Source organism: Trachemys scripta, chromosome 3 (assembly GCF_013100865.1).
Source record: "Trachemys scripta elegans isolate TJP31775 chromosome 3, CAS_Tse_1.0, whole genome shotgun sequence".
In the NCBI taxonomy this organism is placed as follows: Eukaryota; Metazoa; Chordata; order Testudines; family Emydidae; genus Trachemys; species Trachemys scripta.
This window is the reverse complement of record NC_048300.1, coordinates 116,366,220-116,383,273: the sequence shown is the minus strand read 5'-3', so window position 1 is coordinate 116,383,273 and position 17,054 is coordinate 116,366,220. Positions and strand designations below refer to the sequence as shown.

Sequence of the window (17,054 nt, the reverse complement as noted above, 5' to 3'; positions counted from 1 at the left end):
TTTTCTCTTCGTACTGAACTATTTTGTGGGCCACATCAATGGCTCTGGCATAAATAAAAATTTTAAATTAATGGAGATATCCCATCTCCTAGAACTGGAGGGGACCTTGAAAGGTCATCGAGTCCAGCCCCCTGCCTTCATTAGCAGGACCAAGTACCGATTTTGCCCCAGATCCCAAAGTGGCCCCCTCAAGGATTGAACGCACAACCCTGGGTTTAGCAAGCCAAAGCTCAAACCACTGAGCTATCCCTCCCCCAGCATGGAAGATGTGTGTTGGAAGCTACAATTCCTTTGCTACCCCAAATCTGTCCAACTAATCAGGCCACCACACTCTCTCCAGCCTCTGGAATGCAGTAGGAAACACTCAACAGGAGCACAAGATAGTTACTGTGGCTACCTCAGACTTGTCCCTCCTTCTATGGAAACCTTTCTTGTGTATCACACCATATAGTCCCAATGGCTCTAAGTCTGAAATGTCCCTTTCTTTTCCTTCAGAGATTAACTCTTCCAGAGGTGAGGACGCTTGCCTCAGTCAACCATTTCCATACCTAAGGTTCTGTGTCACAATCCTAAAAACCAGAATAATCTCAACCAATTCCCAGAGGAATGGAGTAGGCAAACAACCCATATTCTAATGATAATTCTACCCTTATCAGAAGGTTTTGAAATGATTTTTAGTATGGCTTGGTGTTGTGCCTTTGTTTTGGACTTTCCCATCAATGTCAGATGCAGGGCTCCAGCTCTGCAAGAAGAACTGAGCTACTTGGTCATCTGTTTCCTCCCTTAACACAATACTAGAGCATCAGCATAGGAAATTAAGGATGTCAGACTTTCCATATAGACGGTTCTTACATGTCTAATTTGAAAGAGGCATATCCGATTCTTGCTGTACATGGAATTACTCCCAAAAATGAAGGAAATTTGATTCCAATCTTACATTTAATACCAAAAAAATCCAAGTCTAGGTATTTTCTTACTGTGGGGCCATTCAGTTAGTTAAACTACTGACATAACTACAGTATGTTCTGCAGATGGTTGAGGAGACCTACACCACTCAATACAGTATGATTGGCTCTAAGTGGGAGTTGTCCAAGATGGATGTTGGCAGAGCATTACAGTTTAGCCTGAAGTGTGTAGTGTGGGTAGGAGTTTAAATGTTACCACACAATCCTGCTAAGCCTGCTTCTAATAATCCTGCATTTTTAAAACTACCACAATGACAACTTTATCAAACCATATTAAAATGGAATTAGTCTAGTTTACAAATTTAATCCACAGAGCTGGAATGCAGTGTGGCCTAAATAGAGCACTGGACTGGGACTCTGGAGACCTGGATTCTATTCCTGGTTCTGCCAGTGGCTTGCAGAATGGACTCTGGCAAGTCACTTTATCTTTCTGTGCCTCCATTTTCCCACAGTATTCTTGCCAGCAAGTTAAAGAAGTATGGATTGGATGAGTGGATTGTAAGGTGGATAGAAAGCTGGCTAGATTGTCTGGCTCAACAGGTAGTGATCAACGGCTTGATGTCTAGTTGGCAACCAGTATCAAGCGAAGTGCCCCAGGGGTCAGACAGTTTTGCTCAACATCTTTATTAATGATCTGGATGATGGGATTAATTGCACCCTCAGCAAGTTCACAGATTACACTAACCTGGGGGGAAAGGTAGATACGCTGGAGGGTAGGGATAGCATCCAACGTGATCTAGACAAATTGAAGGATTGGGCCAAAAGAAAACTGATGAGGTTCAGTAAGGACAAGTGCAGAGTCCTGCATTTAAGAAGGAAGAATCCCATGCACTGCTACAGGCTGGGGACTGACTGGCTAAGCAGTAGTTCTGCACAAAAGGACCCCGGGATTACAGTGGACGAGAAGCTGGATATGAGTCAGCTCTGTGCCCTCGTTACCAAGAAGGCCAACAGCATATCGGGCTGTATTGGTAGGAGCATTGCCAGCGGATCGAGGGAAGAGATTATTCCTCTATTCGGCACTGGTGAGGCCACACCTGGAGTATTGTGTTCAGTTTTGGTCCCCACACTACAGAAGGGATGTGGACAAATTGGAGAGAGTCCAGTGGAGGGCAACAAAAATGATTAGGGGGCTGGGGCACATGACTTACAAGGAGAGGCTGAGGGAACTGGGGTTATTTAGTTGCAGAAGAGAAGAGTGAGGGGGGATTTGATAGCAGCCTTCAACTACCTGAAGGGGGGTTCAAAAGAGGATGGAGCTCAGCTGTTCTCAGTGGTGGCAGATGACAGAACAAGACGCGATGGTTTCAAGTTGCAGTGGGGGAGGTCTAGGTTGGATATTAGGAAACGCTGTTTCAATAGGAGGGTGGTGAAGCACTGGAATGGGTTACCTAGGGAGGTGGTGGACTCTCCATCCTTAAAGGTTTTTAAGGCCCAGCTTGACCAAGCCCTGGCTGGGATGATTTAGTTGGGGATTGGCCTTGCTTTGAGCAGGGGATTGGACTAGATAACCTCCTGAGGTCTCTTCCAACCCTAATATTCTATGATACTTCCCTCCTTTTAACATCTACTGACCTCAGAGGAGGTAAGTATTGTCTATAAGAGACATTACGGGGTCAGAGGCATCCTTTGTGGATGCATTGGGGTATCTCCATGTCCAGGAGCCTTCTGGATGAAGACAGAAGTGCATCTGACCTTAGGACTCCTACAGACACTTTATTAGAACTACGTATTGTCTCTTGTCTAAAGTCATTAAGAACAATGGCGAAGTACAAGAAATTAAGCAGTTCATGCCTGTTTTTGTGTTTAAAGCACAGGGATCACTAGATAGTAAAAATCTGTCAGAAGCTGTACATTAAGAGCAGACTGCCCTTTTTTTTTTTTTTTTTTTTTTTTTAAGTTCTCCATGTAATAAGTTTTCTCAGCGGTGTCCCAGTGATTGGGGTGTTTTGTGGAGAGTTCTGTGATGTATGTTATGTGACATCATGGTCAATATATCAGCTAATTTGATTTTTCACAGTAGGATTCTAATGTCTTCACATATATATGTGAAGACATTAGAATCCTACTGTGGAAAATATATCTATATCTATATCTATTTTTATTTTTAAACCAAGTCCCCAGACTATAGCTGGTGCAAGACATAGCAGCCCACTCTTACCAGTGATGGCCTCAACCTCTTACTCCAGTTACTTGTTTCAAAAGGTGCAGGGCTCATCTCTTTTCTCTAACACTTTTTACAGTCTCTTATGTAATTTGTTTTTTTTTTTTAAATGAACAAATGCATATTGCATGTAAAATAAGTCTCTTTAAAATTGAGTGTAAATATCTAATCTCATAAACTTTAATTTATTTCCCTCTCTTTATTTATTTATTCATTCATTTATTTTGTAGGTAATAAAGGTTTCCCTGACCCTGATTTAATTTTGAAATTTGGTCCTGTGGACAGCACATTAGGATTCCTTCCCTGGCACATCAGACTGACAGAAATCATGTGAGTTGGTTATAAATCATTATGTTAACCAGAATGGAATATAGTCATTCTTTAAAATTAAAAAAAAATTTAAAACTGTTAAAGTAGTGCAGAAAGAAAGAGATGAAATCCCTCCAGCAGACAAAAAGTAAGTCCTAAGTTCTGCTTGGAGACAGTGATTGTACAGAAAGTATCTGTTCTGTGCATCAGTTTTTACCGTCTCCAATTACAGAGAGAGAATATTGATTTGGTTCCCTGCTTTTGGGCTTTGCTTGTCTCCTACAAGAAGCATTTACTCCATTAGTTCTAGAGGTTTTTGTCCCTTGAAGTCCAGAGGATATATTTCTAGTGTCTCTGTTAATTGATTGTTGCACTTCAGTTCCTTTTCTGACCATGATGCCCGCAAAAAAAAAAAAAAACTTCTAAAAAGTGTTGTCATGATCAGTTCAGTTAGGAGGATCCCAAATCCTTTTGTTATATGCCCTGTTTGATAAGTTCTTCAGAAAAGATTCAGTAGCATCTTAAATAAAGACCATTGGCTTCATAGTTGAGAAGGTATCAAGCCATCAGTTTTGTGTGGTGGTGTTGTGCCTCTGCTTATATCAAGTTGTCTTTGAATTGTATGTGTTTGACCTTTGCTCATAACAGGAGCATGTCTCTTGCTGTTGATATGTACTTTTCACTTAGAATTAAGTTACGTAAGGCTCTGTTGCCCTCTGTCTACACATGGAGGTTGTTAAAATATACTTGTCCGTTTTCTAGATTTAACTGAAGAGATGTTATGGGGTCAGAGGCATTCTTTGTGGACGTGTTGGGGTTTTTCCATGTCCAGGAGCACTCTGAATTAAGGCAGAAGTGTGTCTGACCTTAGGACTCCTACTGACACTTCATTAATGAAGTCAAACCTGTAACTGTCTTTTGAGTGCTTTAATAGAAAAAGGGCTCAATCATACTTTCACCAAGAAGATTTAAACTTTCTTCTGTGGTTTGAAAATATTTGAAAATTTCTCAGTGTTGTGGGAAGCAGCAGCTCTTTGTGCATTTTGTGGGCTACTTCAGAAGCCAGTAGAAGAACTCTTAAATAAAGGGCATGGTAATGGTACTACATAAGTTGCTTAAGTACTGTAGTGTCTTAAGGCTTTTCTACACACAAATTTACCATATTTACACTGAAATAGCTAGCCTCTCCGTAATTAACACGGTTTTTATTTTGGCACAAGTCTCTGTCTCACACTTATTTCACAGTGCTCTGTAAGTGTCCACGGACAAACTTGTGCCAAAATAAAAAACTTGTTAATTACAGCCAAATTAGCTTTTTCAGTGCAGTTTGTGTATAGATAAGCCCTTCATTATGAGGGTTATTTGAGGGGTACCAGAACTCTGCAGCTCAGTTAACTGTTGTTGTGATTGTGATAATTAACCAGAAATTACATTTCCTTGCCCGGGCAAACTCCTTTATATAAAATAGTTGCCTTAATATGACTCCTTCCTAATTTGTTTCCTCAGTTCTTTGCCTTCACACCTGAATATCAGCTATGAAGATTTTTTTTCTGCCCTCCATCACTATGCAGCCTGTGAGCAGCGTTGGGGAAAATGACTACTTGCTGAGCACTCTGTCAGGCTTTCCATGGAAAGGATCCAGTATCTCTGTTTACAAGCACCCTGTGATCTGTACAAGTCTGGTTCATAGTAATTTTCTTAATTTATCAACGAACTCAATAAAGTGTCTTACCTTTCTAGAGAGTCTGTCGTGTGAGTGTGTGAGAATCCTTCTGCAGAAAGGGGGAAATGCACAGGTTTGTTAATTTGTGCAAATGACCTTGTATAAATTTTAAGCGGAGCTGATCAAATGCTCTATGCCCCCACCTCTGTCTTTTTCTTTCCAGTGACCAAAATGTTATGTAAGAATAATGTTGCTCTTTTCTAAGGGGAAACATTCATAGTATCATTGTGAAAACTACAGGGCAATATAAGATGTTGCCACATGCATCGGAAAAGTGGAAGACTTGTCTGCCATTATATGCCTGTCCATTCCTTATCCTCCCTGTGTTCCTCATAGATGAACACTTGAGAACTATTGGCCTGGATATCTTCAGATATGTTAGGTGTGTGTTTGTGTATTGTGTATATCAGTAACTGTTCTGGTGACCATAAAAATGGAATGAAAAGATTCCCATTTATAAGCTGACAAGACAAAGCGTCTAATAGGATAAAAAGCACAGGTAATAAGTTTCTGGAATCTGAAGAGGCCACAGATTTTTTTCATTACCTTATTTTGGGATAAGTGCATTAAGCAGCAGTCTGTTATGAAATATCCAGGGTGAATTGTGGGGGTTTTGGGGGGGGGGGACAAGGATGTTTAAAAGCAAAAGCCTTCTAAAAATGTACATATAGCCCTAGATATATTCCCTTCTTCCCTAGGACCCAGCGAAGCCAAATTCCTGTTGAGTTCAATGGACACTGAATTGAGCACCCATAGGTGATGAGATGACGTAAATTGAGATTTCCAAAACATAATTAACATTGTCAATGACTTTTTATATTCCACTGATCTAGTACTATTCTTAAAATTAAAACTTTAAGTTAATTAAGTCTCTAGCTGGATAAACCAGTCTCAGATTGTGTTAGATTTAGATTTTGGGTTGCTGATTCTATTTTTCAATCTCTATTTAAGAAACAATACAAATTGCCACTGTGCTTTCCTTATTACTGTTTAGCCATAAGGCAATGTTTAATTGTGTACATTTCAGGGAAGTCTCCATCAGATGTAAATATACATTCTGAACTAGATATGTTCAAGACTGAGTTTAGGAAGTCTTCAAATAGCAGTGAAGAGAGGGAATGGATTTAGTAAACAGACAGTGCTCTTATGGTTTTTTTTTTTTTTCCATGTTTGCGATCATGAATGATGAAGCAATGTAACCAGAAGTGCAGCATTAGGTTAATATCTGAATAAAGAACTCTTGACAGTTATAGGGGGGAAAAAACCTCCATGACAGAATGTCCTCATTTAATTATTTAAATATAGAAAATACACTTGAAATAAAAGCTCTTAAATTGAAATTTTCATCTGTCTAAATGCTTTTAAGTATGAAAGAATAAGCAGTATCTAAAAAGAGAGCTGTACTGTTTATTGCTGAATGTTTGTCTTTTTGAAACTATATCCTTTATTTTGTCCTTTAGTTTATAGAATTGTTAGCTGATTCTTGAACAAGTGTTTCAGATCTGTCCACCTCCTCAGAGATTTAGTCCTCTTTTGCTTTCTCTTTAAGAAGGTGGGAAGCTTGGCAAAGCACTACATGGGAAATCTTTATTTCAGTTTAAAAAGGGAACTGTCAGTTTTTAAATGTGGGGGTTGTTTTGTTTTGTAAAATAACACACTTACTATGCTTTGTCATGGATAGATATAATGTTACAGTACAGGTTGGAGAGATATTGTTAGCATCAGTAACTTTTACTTTTTATTTTCCTCTCCCTCCTCCCTTCCTCTTTTATATCGTATTGCAGGTCCCCAAAGAACCTATAATAATGTGAACTGCCTCATTTCAAGTTTTGTGTGAGACAAAGGGACCTTGATCAAGTTGCTCACTGCTTTGAGCTGATCCTTTCAAGGACGTCAAGATGATATTCCCTATGGGTTGTAATGCCAGTACAGTGTATTTAATCTCATGGGGTTGGCTTTTGATGTTCATACTATGATAAAACAAGATAGACAATTTAACATGCAATGGCTTCTTGGGGTCCCTGTAATTCCCCACTAAACATACATTTAGCTTTTGGGGATGGGATGAATGACTTGCTCTTGAAGAGAGAGCTTGGGTATTGTGAATTAATTTTTTCGCAAGGCAAAGACCACCATCATGTAAACATAAAGGTTGTCAAGCAGTTCTGGTATTGGCAGTAAACAGAAATAAAACAGGAAAATGAGACTTAATTCTGTGTTTCTTTTGATCTTTTCACCAATCTGCAGACTGCCAAAAAAGTCTTGCATTACCTGAACTGTTTTTTGGCCCTTAACAAATTCCTGAAAATCTTTACTAAAGCAAGTATTTCCTGTTTCAGAGCCAGACCTTAAGATTTAGTGAGCTGTGCCAAATACACTCTGTATATCCACAACTTGATCTTCGAATGTGTCATTGCAGTTAGCTCCCCCACCCCAGCTTGTCCTGTGTGAAGGTACATTATATAGCTGTGACATTGTGTGGCTGTAGTCTCTGGCTACATGTAAATAATGTGTAAAGCAAGTTTTTTATGATTAAGGAATCAATTTATTTAACTTTATTATTGAAAGTTAAAACCTGAATCTGTAAAACAAGAAACCAATAAAAGAATATAATCTTTCTACAGGCTATGGTGTTATATGAACACTTTCTCTAGATTTTTGAATTGGGAAATAATTTATATGGCTCACAGTGGAATGGTATCACTTTTCTCTCTTCTGGAGTGTCCTGCTCCAAGCAGGCCTTACCTCTTGGGTGAACCTCCAAAACATTTTTCGTGGACTGTCCCCCATTTTTTCTGTGAACAATTCATGTCCATTGTGTTCATATTATCATGCAGAGCATCTGCACTGGGGAGTTGGTGAGATTGTGTGGGGGTGGGGGGTCAAAGAGGGGAGGGAGAATCTGAAACTTAACTCAGTCCTTTTATATAAAGGGATCTAAACTTTCTGCTGTAGAAGTGGAATCCAGATGCTTGTTTACATTTTTTTATTCTGTAAACAAGCTAGGAGATGCTAGTCCCTCAGCCACAAGGGGTTTGTATGTGTTCCAGTGAATCTTGCCATTAAATAGTAATACTTCCATAATGATCTCCAGTTTAGAGGAGGGAACAAAAAAGATTTAAGTGGCTTGTGATCAGTTGTTAGAGGTGGAATTAGAATGTACTAACCCTTGCTCTACCTTGTATTTAGTGCACTAAACCAGTATTCCTCTTTGAATTACTTTTCTGTAGCCCAGTGATTACTTCACAGCTGAACAGCTAATGTGGTTTCAGAAGCCAGCTGGGGTGAAGTTTGTGATTTAATTTAGTAGAGTTTAAAAGGCACGACTTCATACTGCATATTCCAAAATCAGGCATCACTGAATAATGGGTCTCGGAGGCAAGCTCTGATCAGTCATCTGTGGAGGCAGAACTCTGAATAACCTAATGATCTGTTGTAGGTTTTCCCATATTTTCAACCTTAATAATTAGTCTTCAGAATGTAGATCTAAACTGTCTTTTCATGGGAAAGGTCTATAAACAACTTTCTTAAATTTTAAGATAATATTCACACTAAAGATCCTTAAAATGAGGGAGTGGATGCACAGTTGGATCAGTTTTTACCAGCAGTGACAAAGCACTTGAACTGAGACAACATTCCTTTCATGTAAGGTCTCTACGTTTATCATAACAGGTGCTGGTAATAACCTCTGTGGTTTGGTTACAAAATACTCTTCTTGTGATGCTTTTTCTACACACTTAACGTTGTGAAACTGCTTGCATAACTGAAACTTGGGGAAACTTATCCCAAGCTGCTCCCTGGGATCTTGAGTTTCTCTCAGTGGAAATGGAGATTTCTCCATCTTAAACAATACCTCTATGTGTACACATCAGTCCTGTCAGGCATTTTAGAAGTGTTGATGTCAGGATTTTTGGAGTAGCTGGACTAAAACCTGTAGGTAGGGTCCAGCTGAGCTAATGCCATTTTCTAAAAGCTTCGTATTCACAATGAGAAGAATCCACAAATTGTATGTTTGAGAGGGTCAACAAACATGGACAAGAGAGATGCAGTGAATATAGGATACTTGGACTTTCAGAAAGCCTTTGACATGGTCCTTCACCAAAGGCTCTTAGCTAACTAAGCAGTCATGGGATAAGATGGAAGGTCCTGTCATGGACCATAACTGGCTAAAAGACAGGAAACAAAGGGTAGGAATAAATGGTCCATTTTCAGAATGGAAAGAGGTAAACAGTGGAGTTCCCCAGAAATCTTTACTGAGACCAGTGCTGTTAGACATTCAAAAATGAGCTGGAAAAGGGGGTAAACAGTGAGGTGGCAAAATTTGCAGGTGATACAAAATTACTCCAGATCAAGGATCAGCAACCTTTGGCACATGGCCCACCAGGGTAAGCCCCCTGGCAGGCCGGGCCAGTTTGTTTACCTGCCGTGTTCACAGGTTCGGCTGCTCGCAGCTCCCACTGGCCGCAGTTTGCCGCTCCAGGCCAATGGGGACCGCTGGAAGCGGTGGCCAGCACATCCCTTGGCCCACGCCGCTTCCCACAGCCCCCGTTGGCCTGGAGCAGCGAATTACAACCAGAGGGATCGGCAGGTAAACAAACTGGCTTGGCCTGCCAGGAGGCTTACCCTGCTGGGCCGTGTTCCAAAGGTTGCCGATCCCTGCCCAAGATAGTTAAATCCAAAGCAGATTATGAGATCCCTTTGTAATTTCACAAACACAGTGATGAAATTCAGTGTTGATAAATGCAAAGTAGTGCACACTGGAAAACATAATCCCAACTACACATACAAAATGATGGGGTCTAAATTAGCAGTTACCACTCAAGAAGGATCTTGGAATCATTGTACATAGTTCTCTGAAAACATCTCCTCAATGTGCAGTGGCAGTCTAAAAAGCTAACAATGTTAGGAACTATTAGGAAAGGGATAGATAATAAGAAAATATAATGCCCCTATATAAATCCATGGTACACCCACACATTGAATACTGTGTGCAGTCCTGGTCTCCCCATCTCAAATAGAAAAGTTAGAGAAGGGCATCAAAAATAAGGATACAAAACAGCTTCCATACAAGGAGAGAATAAAAAGATTGGGACTGTTCAGCTGGGTAAAGAGATGACTAAGGAGGTGGGGGAACATGATGGAAGTCCACAAAATCATGAATGCTGTCGAAAAAGTGAGTAAGGAGGTCTTATTTACCCTTTCACATAACAAGAACCAGGGCTCACCCAGTGAAATTAATAGGCAGTAGGCTTAAAACAAAAGGAAGTACTACTTCACACAATGTGTAATCAACCTGTAGAACTTGGTGCCAGGGAACGTTGTGAAAGCCAAAACTGTACCTAGGTTAAAAAAAGAATTAGATAAATTCATGGAGGATAGGTCCATTGGTGACTATTAGAATAAGATGGTTAAGTATGCAACCTCATGCTTTGGGTCTCTCTCAGCCTCTGATTGTCAGATGCTGGGACTGGGTGACAGGGAATATATCACTTGATTACCCTTTTCTGTTCATTCCCTCTGATGTGTCTGACTGTGGCCAATGCCAGAAGACAGGATACTGAACTAGATAGACCATTGGTCTGACCTAGTATGGCAATTATGTATTTTGCACTAGTTAATCAAGCCCCCTAAACTCTGACCCACAGTGAAGTGTCTTGCATTGGGAAGTGAGTGCCCTATTCTAGATTTCCCCTGCACACAGGGGAAAGACATCCTGTATAACACCTGCCTGTGATAATGGGAAGTCCATTACTCATGTAATACCCAACACTTGCTGCAAGTTAACTACACTATAGCCCTGAACATCAGTATATTTTTCTTTGAGCTGAACTCTTATACCTAGCTAATATTAGCTTCCTAAACTACTTGCTGCAGTGAAAATCATTGAGCTGCAAAGTCACCTGAGACCATTGTGAGCTCTCTGTGTGGGATCTGGAGAGAGGTAAATTTGGGAAAAACTATACTCTGCACATCTTGGTGTGGACCTGTGGTTTGGGTTATTTTTTGTTTTTGGGGTGGGGTAGGGGGTAGGAAAGTGTTGGTGAGTTAGGCATTCAGCACAATGGCTCATGCATGGGGGAGCTAATGCTTAATTGGGTTCTCTGGTTTGGGGGGCTGAAGCCTGATACAGTTACTTGTGGGGATACTGTACTTCTGGGGCTGCAGGCATTGTATCCCATTGTAGATCAGCTCAGGGTACAAAAATGTTAATGAGAACTGACTTGGGTTCTGAATACTTAATGTGTGCCTAAGTTTAAACAGCCAGAGAGCTGAGAGAGTAAATTGGTTTCAGAGGAGATTTAAAGTTATGGACATGGACACAAGCTACTTGGAGATAAGGGCTCTCCCCCCCAGATTTTGGTTATACTGTGTTTGCTCTTTCTTTTTTTTACCAGATATACTTAAGATTTACAGGGAAAGAGATGGTAGATTTACTCAAAGTTGACTTTTCTGAATACCACTATTACTTGAAGAGCAGAGATGGCTACTCGTAAGAATGGCCCTACTGCGTCAGACCAAAGGTCCGTCTAGCCCAGTATCCTGTCCAGTGGCCAGTGCCAGGTGCCTCAAAGGGAATGAACAAAACAGGTAATCATCAAGTGAGCCATCCCGTCGCACATTCACAGCTTCTGGCAAACAGAGGCTAGGGACACCATTCCTGCCCATCCTAGCTAATAGCCAGACATATGTTGGTAGAGGTTGGCACAATATAGAATCCCTCCTGAATTCTGTTGGGGGAGAATCCTCATTAATAATGCAAATCTCAACTCTCAGCGATACCCACAGACTCCATTCTGCCTTTTCAATCAGATGGTTGACTTTTGTGAACAGTGGGGGAGAGAACAACTAGAACAAGCGCCTAAAGAGACTGCTTGTATTTTACTTATACAATATTTATCTATTGAATGTCCCATTGCTTTTGTATCACGAGGGAGGGTAAATAGGAATGCCTGGTAAGCTTGGAAAATGTGGTAAAGGAGAGAGATAACACCCACAAGTAAATCTGATCTGGTTACATTCCCAAACACAGATGCCACCTTCTTGCCAAAGATGTGGCAATAACAAATAAAGCCAGCCAGCTCAGTAGCCTTTCAGGCAGCTGCTGCCTCCCACGTCTGCCACTATAGCTATGCTGGCATGTTTGTGTCCCCTTCTAGTTTAAAAATCCTTTCATGATATGTGCTTCTCTGGATGACCTGAGTTTGACAGCAAAAGCAATGAGTTATAATTCAGTGTCGTAACACCAGCTCTGGCTAAAGCTATGGAAAGCAGGTGGTGGTCATGGTGAAGCACACTGAGGTGAATGCTCTGAGACCCTATGGATAAAACTCCCATGGAAATGTCCTTTGGGGAGTGGGGGAGGAATCTAAGAACCTTGTTCACCTTCATAATTAAAAAGAAAATAGACCCTGTTGTGGGTCCTGGCATACCTTTCAATCAGGTAAGACTTACACGAGGCTTATCAAACCACCAAGAAAATCAAATGGACCTTTGCAACACGTTTTTTTTAAAAAAAGGAGATGGATGCAAAGCATTTTCTTGCACTTTCAAGCAAGCATGACCATAGGCTTACCCAGTCCTATGTGATTCCCCCACAAAAGGGGCATGCTGCAGGAAATGTTCATGTTTTGGATCCATATTATGCCAGGCATATGGGTCTTAGACACATCCGACTTGGGTTACTTCTTAGAAATGAATGCAACTTCAAATCCAACGTTACTGACACCACCTACTTCCTCTAACCAATTGAAACACCATCATATGTAAAGAGCAATACATCACTGGCTCTATATATTCTTAGAGCAAATGAGGACTCTAATCCAAGCATTCCATCAACAACAGAGCAGTACTCAATCTGAAGTTTTCTCTCCAAAAGCTAAAGTTTCAGGAGGGAGACCACCCATTTTCCAGTCAGAGAATTTTTATCTACATACTACTTTATAACTTTCTCAAGAGAGGTCTGTCCACTTAATGTGCAAAAGACAACCTCCTCAATATGCTGCTTTTTACCCTTTGGTATACCTACTTCTCTAAGAGTGTTTTACCAAAGTGCTACTTATCTTCTATACGTGAACTCTTTCCAGCTTCCCATTATAAAATGACCTGTTCATCAGAGCACCTTGCCTGGAGAAGACTCACAAAGCAATTATTACACCTGTTCTGGAACAACACAGATTTGTCAATACTACTAAGAGTTATATGCCTCCACACAGTTTATTGCATCTGGGGAAGTCCTAGATGCCAACTTTCAAAGTGGCTTTTGTTTTTTGTTTTCTCTAGTAGGAGCTGGTGCCCAAGATACCACCAATGTTACCAATTCTCCAGTTACATCTTTGAGGACTCTGATGGCTTCCTGGACTGATGTACTGCTGTGGGTGAAGTTCTATGTACTTCCTCTCAAGAAGTTTCTCATCTTCCTTAGCCCACAGTCTGTGTCTTCCCTAGTCCTAGTGCTCAAAGGAGCATAAAGAGAACATGCTCGCTCTCTGTGTGGCTAGAAGAAGGTAGGTACTCAGATGGCCACACCATGTCAGGGTTAGTGGTGACAATCAATGGCCATTTCAGAAGCTCAGTCAGGGAACATGAACAAACACAGCTCCGACACTATAGCAAGTGGCTTGAGCTCAGAGCAATCGATATGCCCTAACAACCCCAACTCCAATCCTGATCAACAGGCATCCTTGTGATGTCTTACAATGCTTTCAGCAGGGACTTATATCAACAAGCAAGAGAGGTACCAAATCCTTGCTCCTTCTACAGGAGCCCAGTCTCCATTGTTCTTGGGCAGACAGGAATCTACATAAAAGGGGAGCAAACCATGAAAGATAGGTCAAGTTGGTAAAGAATACACGTGGGAGAGTGGAGCCCACGCTCTTTTAGGGGAGACTTGGGGCCCTGCATACCCATCAATTGACCTGTTTACATTTGGGACCAGACAAAGATACTGAAATTTTCCTTCCAGATATAGCAATGAATAAAGGATTGCTGCAGTTTTGCTCTTCCCCCATTGTCAAAAGCATGATTGTATGTCTTATTACCATTCATAGTGCTCTCCAGTACTATTCACCAGAAAAAGACAGCAGAAGTGAGGCTGATGGCTCCACATTCTTCATGGCTCTCAGATCCAGTTCAAATGGCACCCATCACTCTGATATTCTTCCCCCATAGGAAAGACCTGCTCTCACAAGGTTCAGCAGCCAGGACCAAAGAAAATGAAATTACCTGCTTGGTATTTGAGAGGCACCAATTAAAACAGATTATTCAGACATATTCATAAGCACTTTTCTTAGGTTCCAGAAAGTACTCAATGAATAGGGCATTATTCTGAATCACCTACTATGTTCACTATAAAATTTTAGAGCTCTCAACATGTCCAGAGTATACCAGAGGTTCTCAGAATGTGGTTTGTATATGGGCAAAAAGATGGAATGAATTCTTATGACCTATAGAATATAGAACATATTGTAGGGGTGAAGGTTGTGTTAACTTTTTGCACACCTTTGCCCTCTTCAGGTGTCCAGTGCATCTATTGATGAAGCATCACAGTCCAAAAGTCTTCTTACCAAAAGTGATTGTCACCAGGAAGACAACCTTTAGAAAGAATATAAAAGCACTACTAATAAGGGATCAAAAAAGGATAGTTAGTATTAGATTTTAGTCCCCTGGCTGCATTTCCATATTAGCCTAAGCCTGATGTGTGAAATAACTCTGAAAACGCTGATGTCCAGATGAAATGATGTCTTGTTCTCACGTGCTGCTTCTAGCACGTTGGAAAAGGTCACCAGTTTTACCGGTGCTTTGACTAGACCCATGCTAATGACTTTGCACCCTGCCTTAAATAAATAAACCACGCCTTTGAAAATCTAGTTCTTGTTCTGTACCATGTATCATCATCATTCCCCTTCAAAAAATGGGTTAAACTGGCTAAATCTCCTCTGAATGGCTGTTGTTATTCACTCAGCCATGGCAGCCTCCTGGTTCAAAGGATCATATGCAACATACTGAGGTTATGTAGGGGGCCATCTGGTTATCTTTCTACATCTTCACTAAGTTAATAAACATTCGAACTTCTTCTTTTAACTTACCCCAAAATGTCAAATCCACAGATCCATCCCACCCAGCACAAGTATTACAGTTCTGAGGGAAGGTTTATGCTACCATAGCTCGCCTCCATTTCCTCATTGGTGCACAATATTTGTCTATCTGCCAGTAGCTGGTTGTGAAGTGTTTTATATACATTTTTTAATTTTATTTTCTATAGCCTGTTTATTAAAGGAATTCACTCTACAAAGCAGCTTTGGAAGTATTTTGAACTACCTGGGTCTTCAGGGTTGTGGCTGCTCCCAGCCTGCCTTCACTGACCGGTCTGGTTCTGCTTCCAAGGAACTACAAGTGGAAAGTAATATGAGAATTAATTCTTTTCTCTACTTGATGCAAGCACAAGGATATATTATGCCAATTAACATAGCCACCTCTGCTCTTTAAAGGAAACAGTCGGTAAGCATAAGAGAAATATGTAACTTAAGAACATAAGAACGGCCATACTGGGTCAGACCAAAGGTCCATCAAGCCCAGTATCCTGTCCTCTGACAGTGGCCAATGGCAGGTGCCCCAAAGGGAATGAACAGACAGGTTATCGTCAAGTGATCCATTCCCTGTCACCCAATCCCAGCATCTGGCAAACAGAGACTAGGAACACCATTCCTGCCCATCTTGCCTAATAGCCATTGATGGACCTATCTTCCATGAATCTATCTAGCTCCCTTTTGAACCCCATTACAGTATTGGCCTTCACAACACCCTCTGGCAAGGAGTTCCAGAGGTTGACAGTGCATTGCATGAAAAAATACTTTCTTGTGTTTGTTTTAAACCTGCTACCTATTAATTTCATTTGGTGGCTCCTTGTTCTTGTATTATGAGAAGGAGTAAATAACACTTCCTTATTTACTTTCTCTTAACTTATTTTAAATGTGCTCTAACATATATGAAACACATTAATTTTTAAATCTACTGCTGGGATTCCCTCATGTTTCATAATTTCAGTTTGTATATGAAATCAAGACTGCACTGAATGATACAGAGTGATTTGCTAGAAGTGGAAGATTTTCCTTTAAAAATAAATTAAATGTATGTCTTTATAGTTCTATGAATATCTCTCTCCTATTAATCAAGGATTTGCTGTAATTAAAATAGATTGGTTTATGTAACTCAAATGTGCATACAGATGGTTCCAGTCTTCATCTGCTTAAACCAGATGTGCCATCTGTGTTGCTTTAGTTTACAAGCTTCATAATAATGTTCGAGATGGGACTCTTAATTTATCTTGCTATCAGGGACTGCATCACAGGATTGTCATATGCTGACAAGTCAGCATTTCACAAAGGCATTCATTTACAACTAGAAGAGTATTAGGGGACAAATCTATTTCCTCACTGCTAACATTTTACATCCGGGTCAGCAACCTATGGCACGTGTGCCAAAGGCGGTACGCGAGCTGATTTTCAGTGGCACTCTGCTGCTAGCCTGGGGTTCTGTCTGCCAGCTCCACTCAGACTGCTACCGGCCTGGGGTACTGGCTGCCGGCCCAGGGTTCTGTTCCTGGCCTCAGCCTGGTGCTCTGCAGCCGTCTCCAGCTGTGACCCAATGGCCCCAGCCTGGGACAGTGAGAGGTGCAGACGGGCAAGAGGTGGCGCAGCTCAGCATCCCCATCTTAAAATTTTTTCCAGCGCCACTGGGATATTTTTAAGTCCTGATTTGCTGCTTATACCACGCCACGTGGAACAGTACACTGCGTTTGATGTTGTGCATGCCGTCTGTCGCGATTTTTTCCCCACTGTGAGTTGAGGGGTACATTTGACAAAATGTCAGCTCCTAAGAAAGCAAAATTAGATGT

General features: G+C 40.9%; 1 protein-coding gene across 1 annotated transcript in view; it reads left to right on the top strand.

Moving 5' to 3' along the window:
- The window catches only part of NUS1 (NUS1 dehydrodolichyl diphosphate synthase subunit), a 32,854-nt gene extending 27,677 nt beyond the window's left edge, over nt 1–5,177 (top strand). Inside the window, exons 4-5 of the mRNA XM_034765798.1 lie at nt 3,360–3,459; nt 4,945–5,177. Coding sequence (XP_034621689.1) covers nt 3,360–3,459; nt 4,945–5,035 — 191 coding nt within the window. The 3' untranslated portion in view covers nt 5,036–5,177. The remainder of the gene's footprint in view (nt 1–3,359; nt 3,460–4,944) is intronic.
- The last annotated feature ends 11,877 nt before the right edge of the window (nt 5,178–17,054 follow it).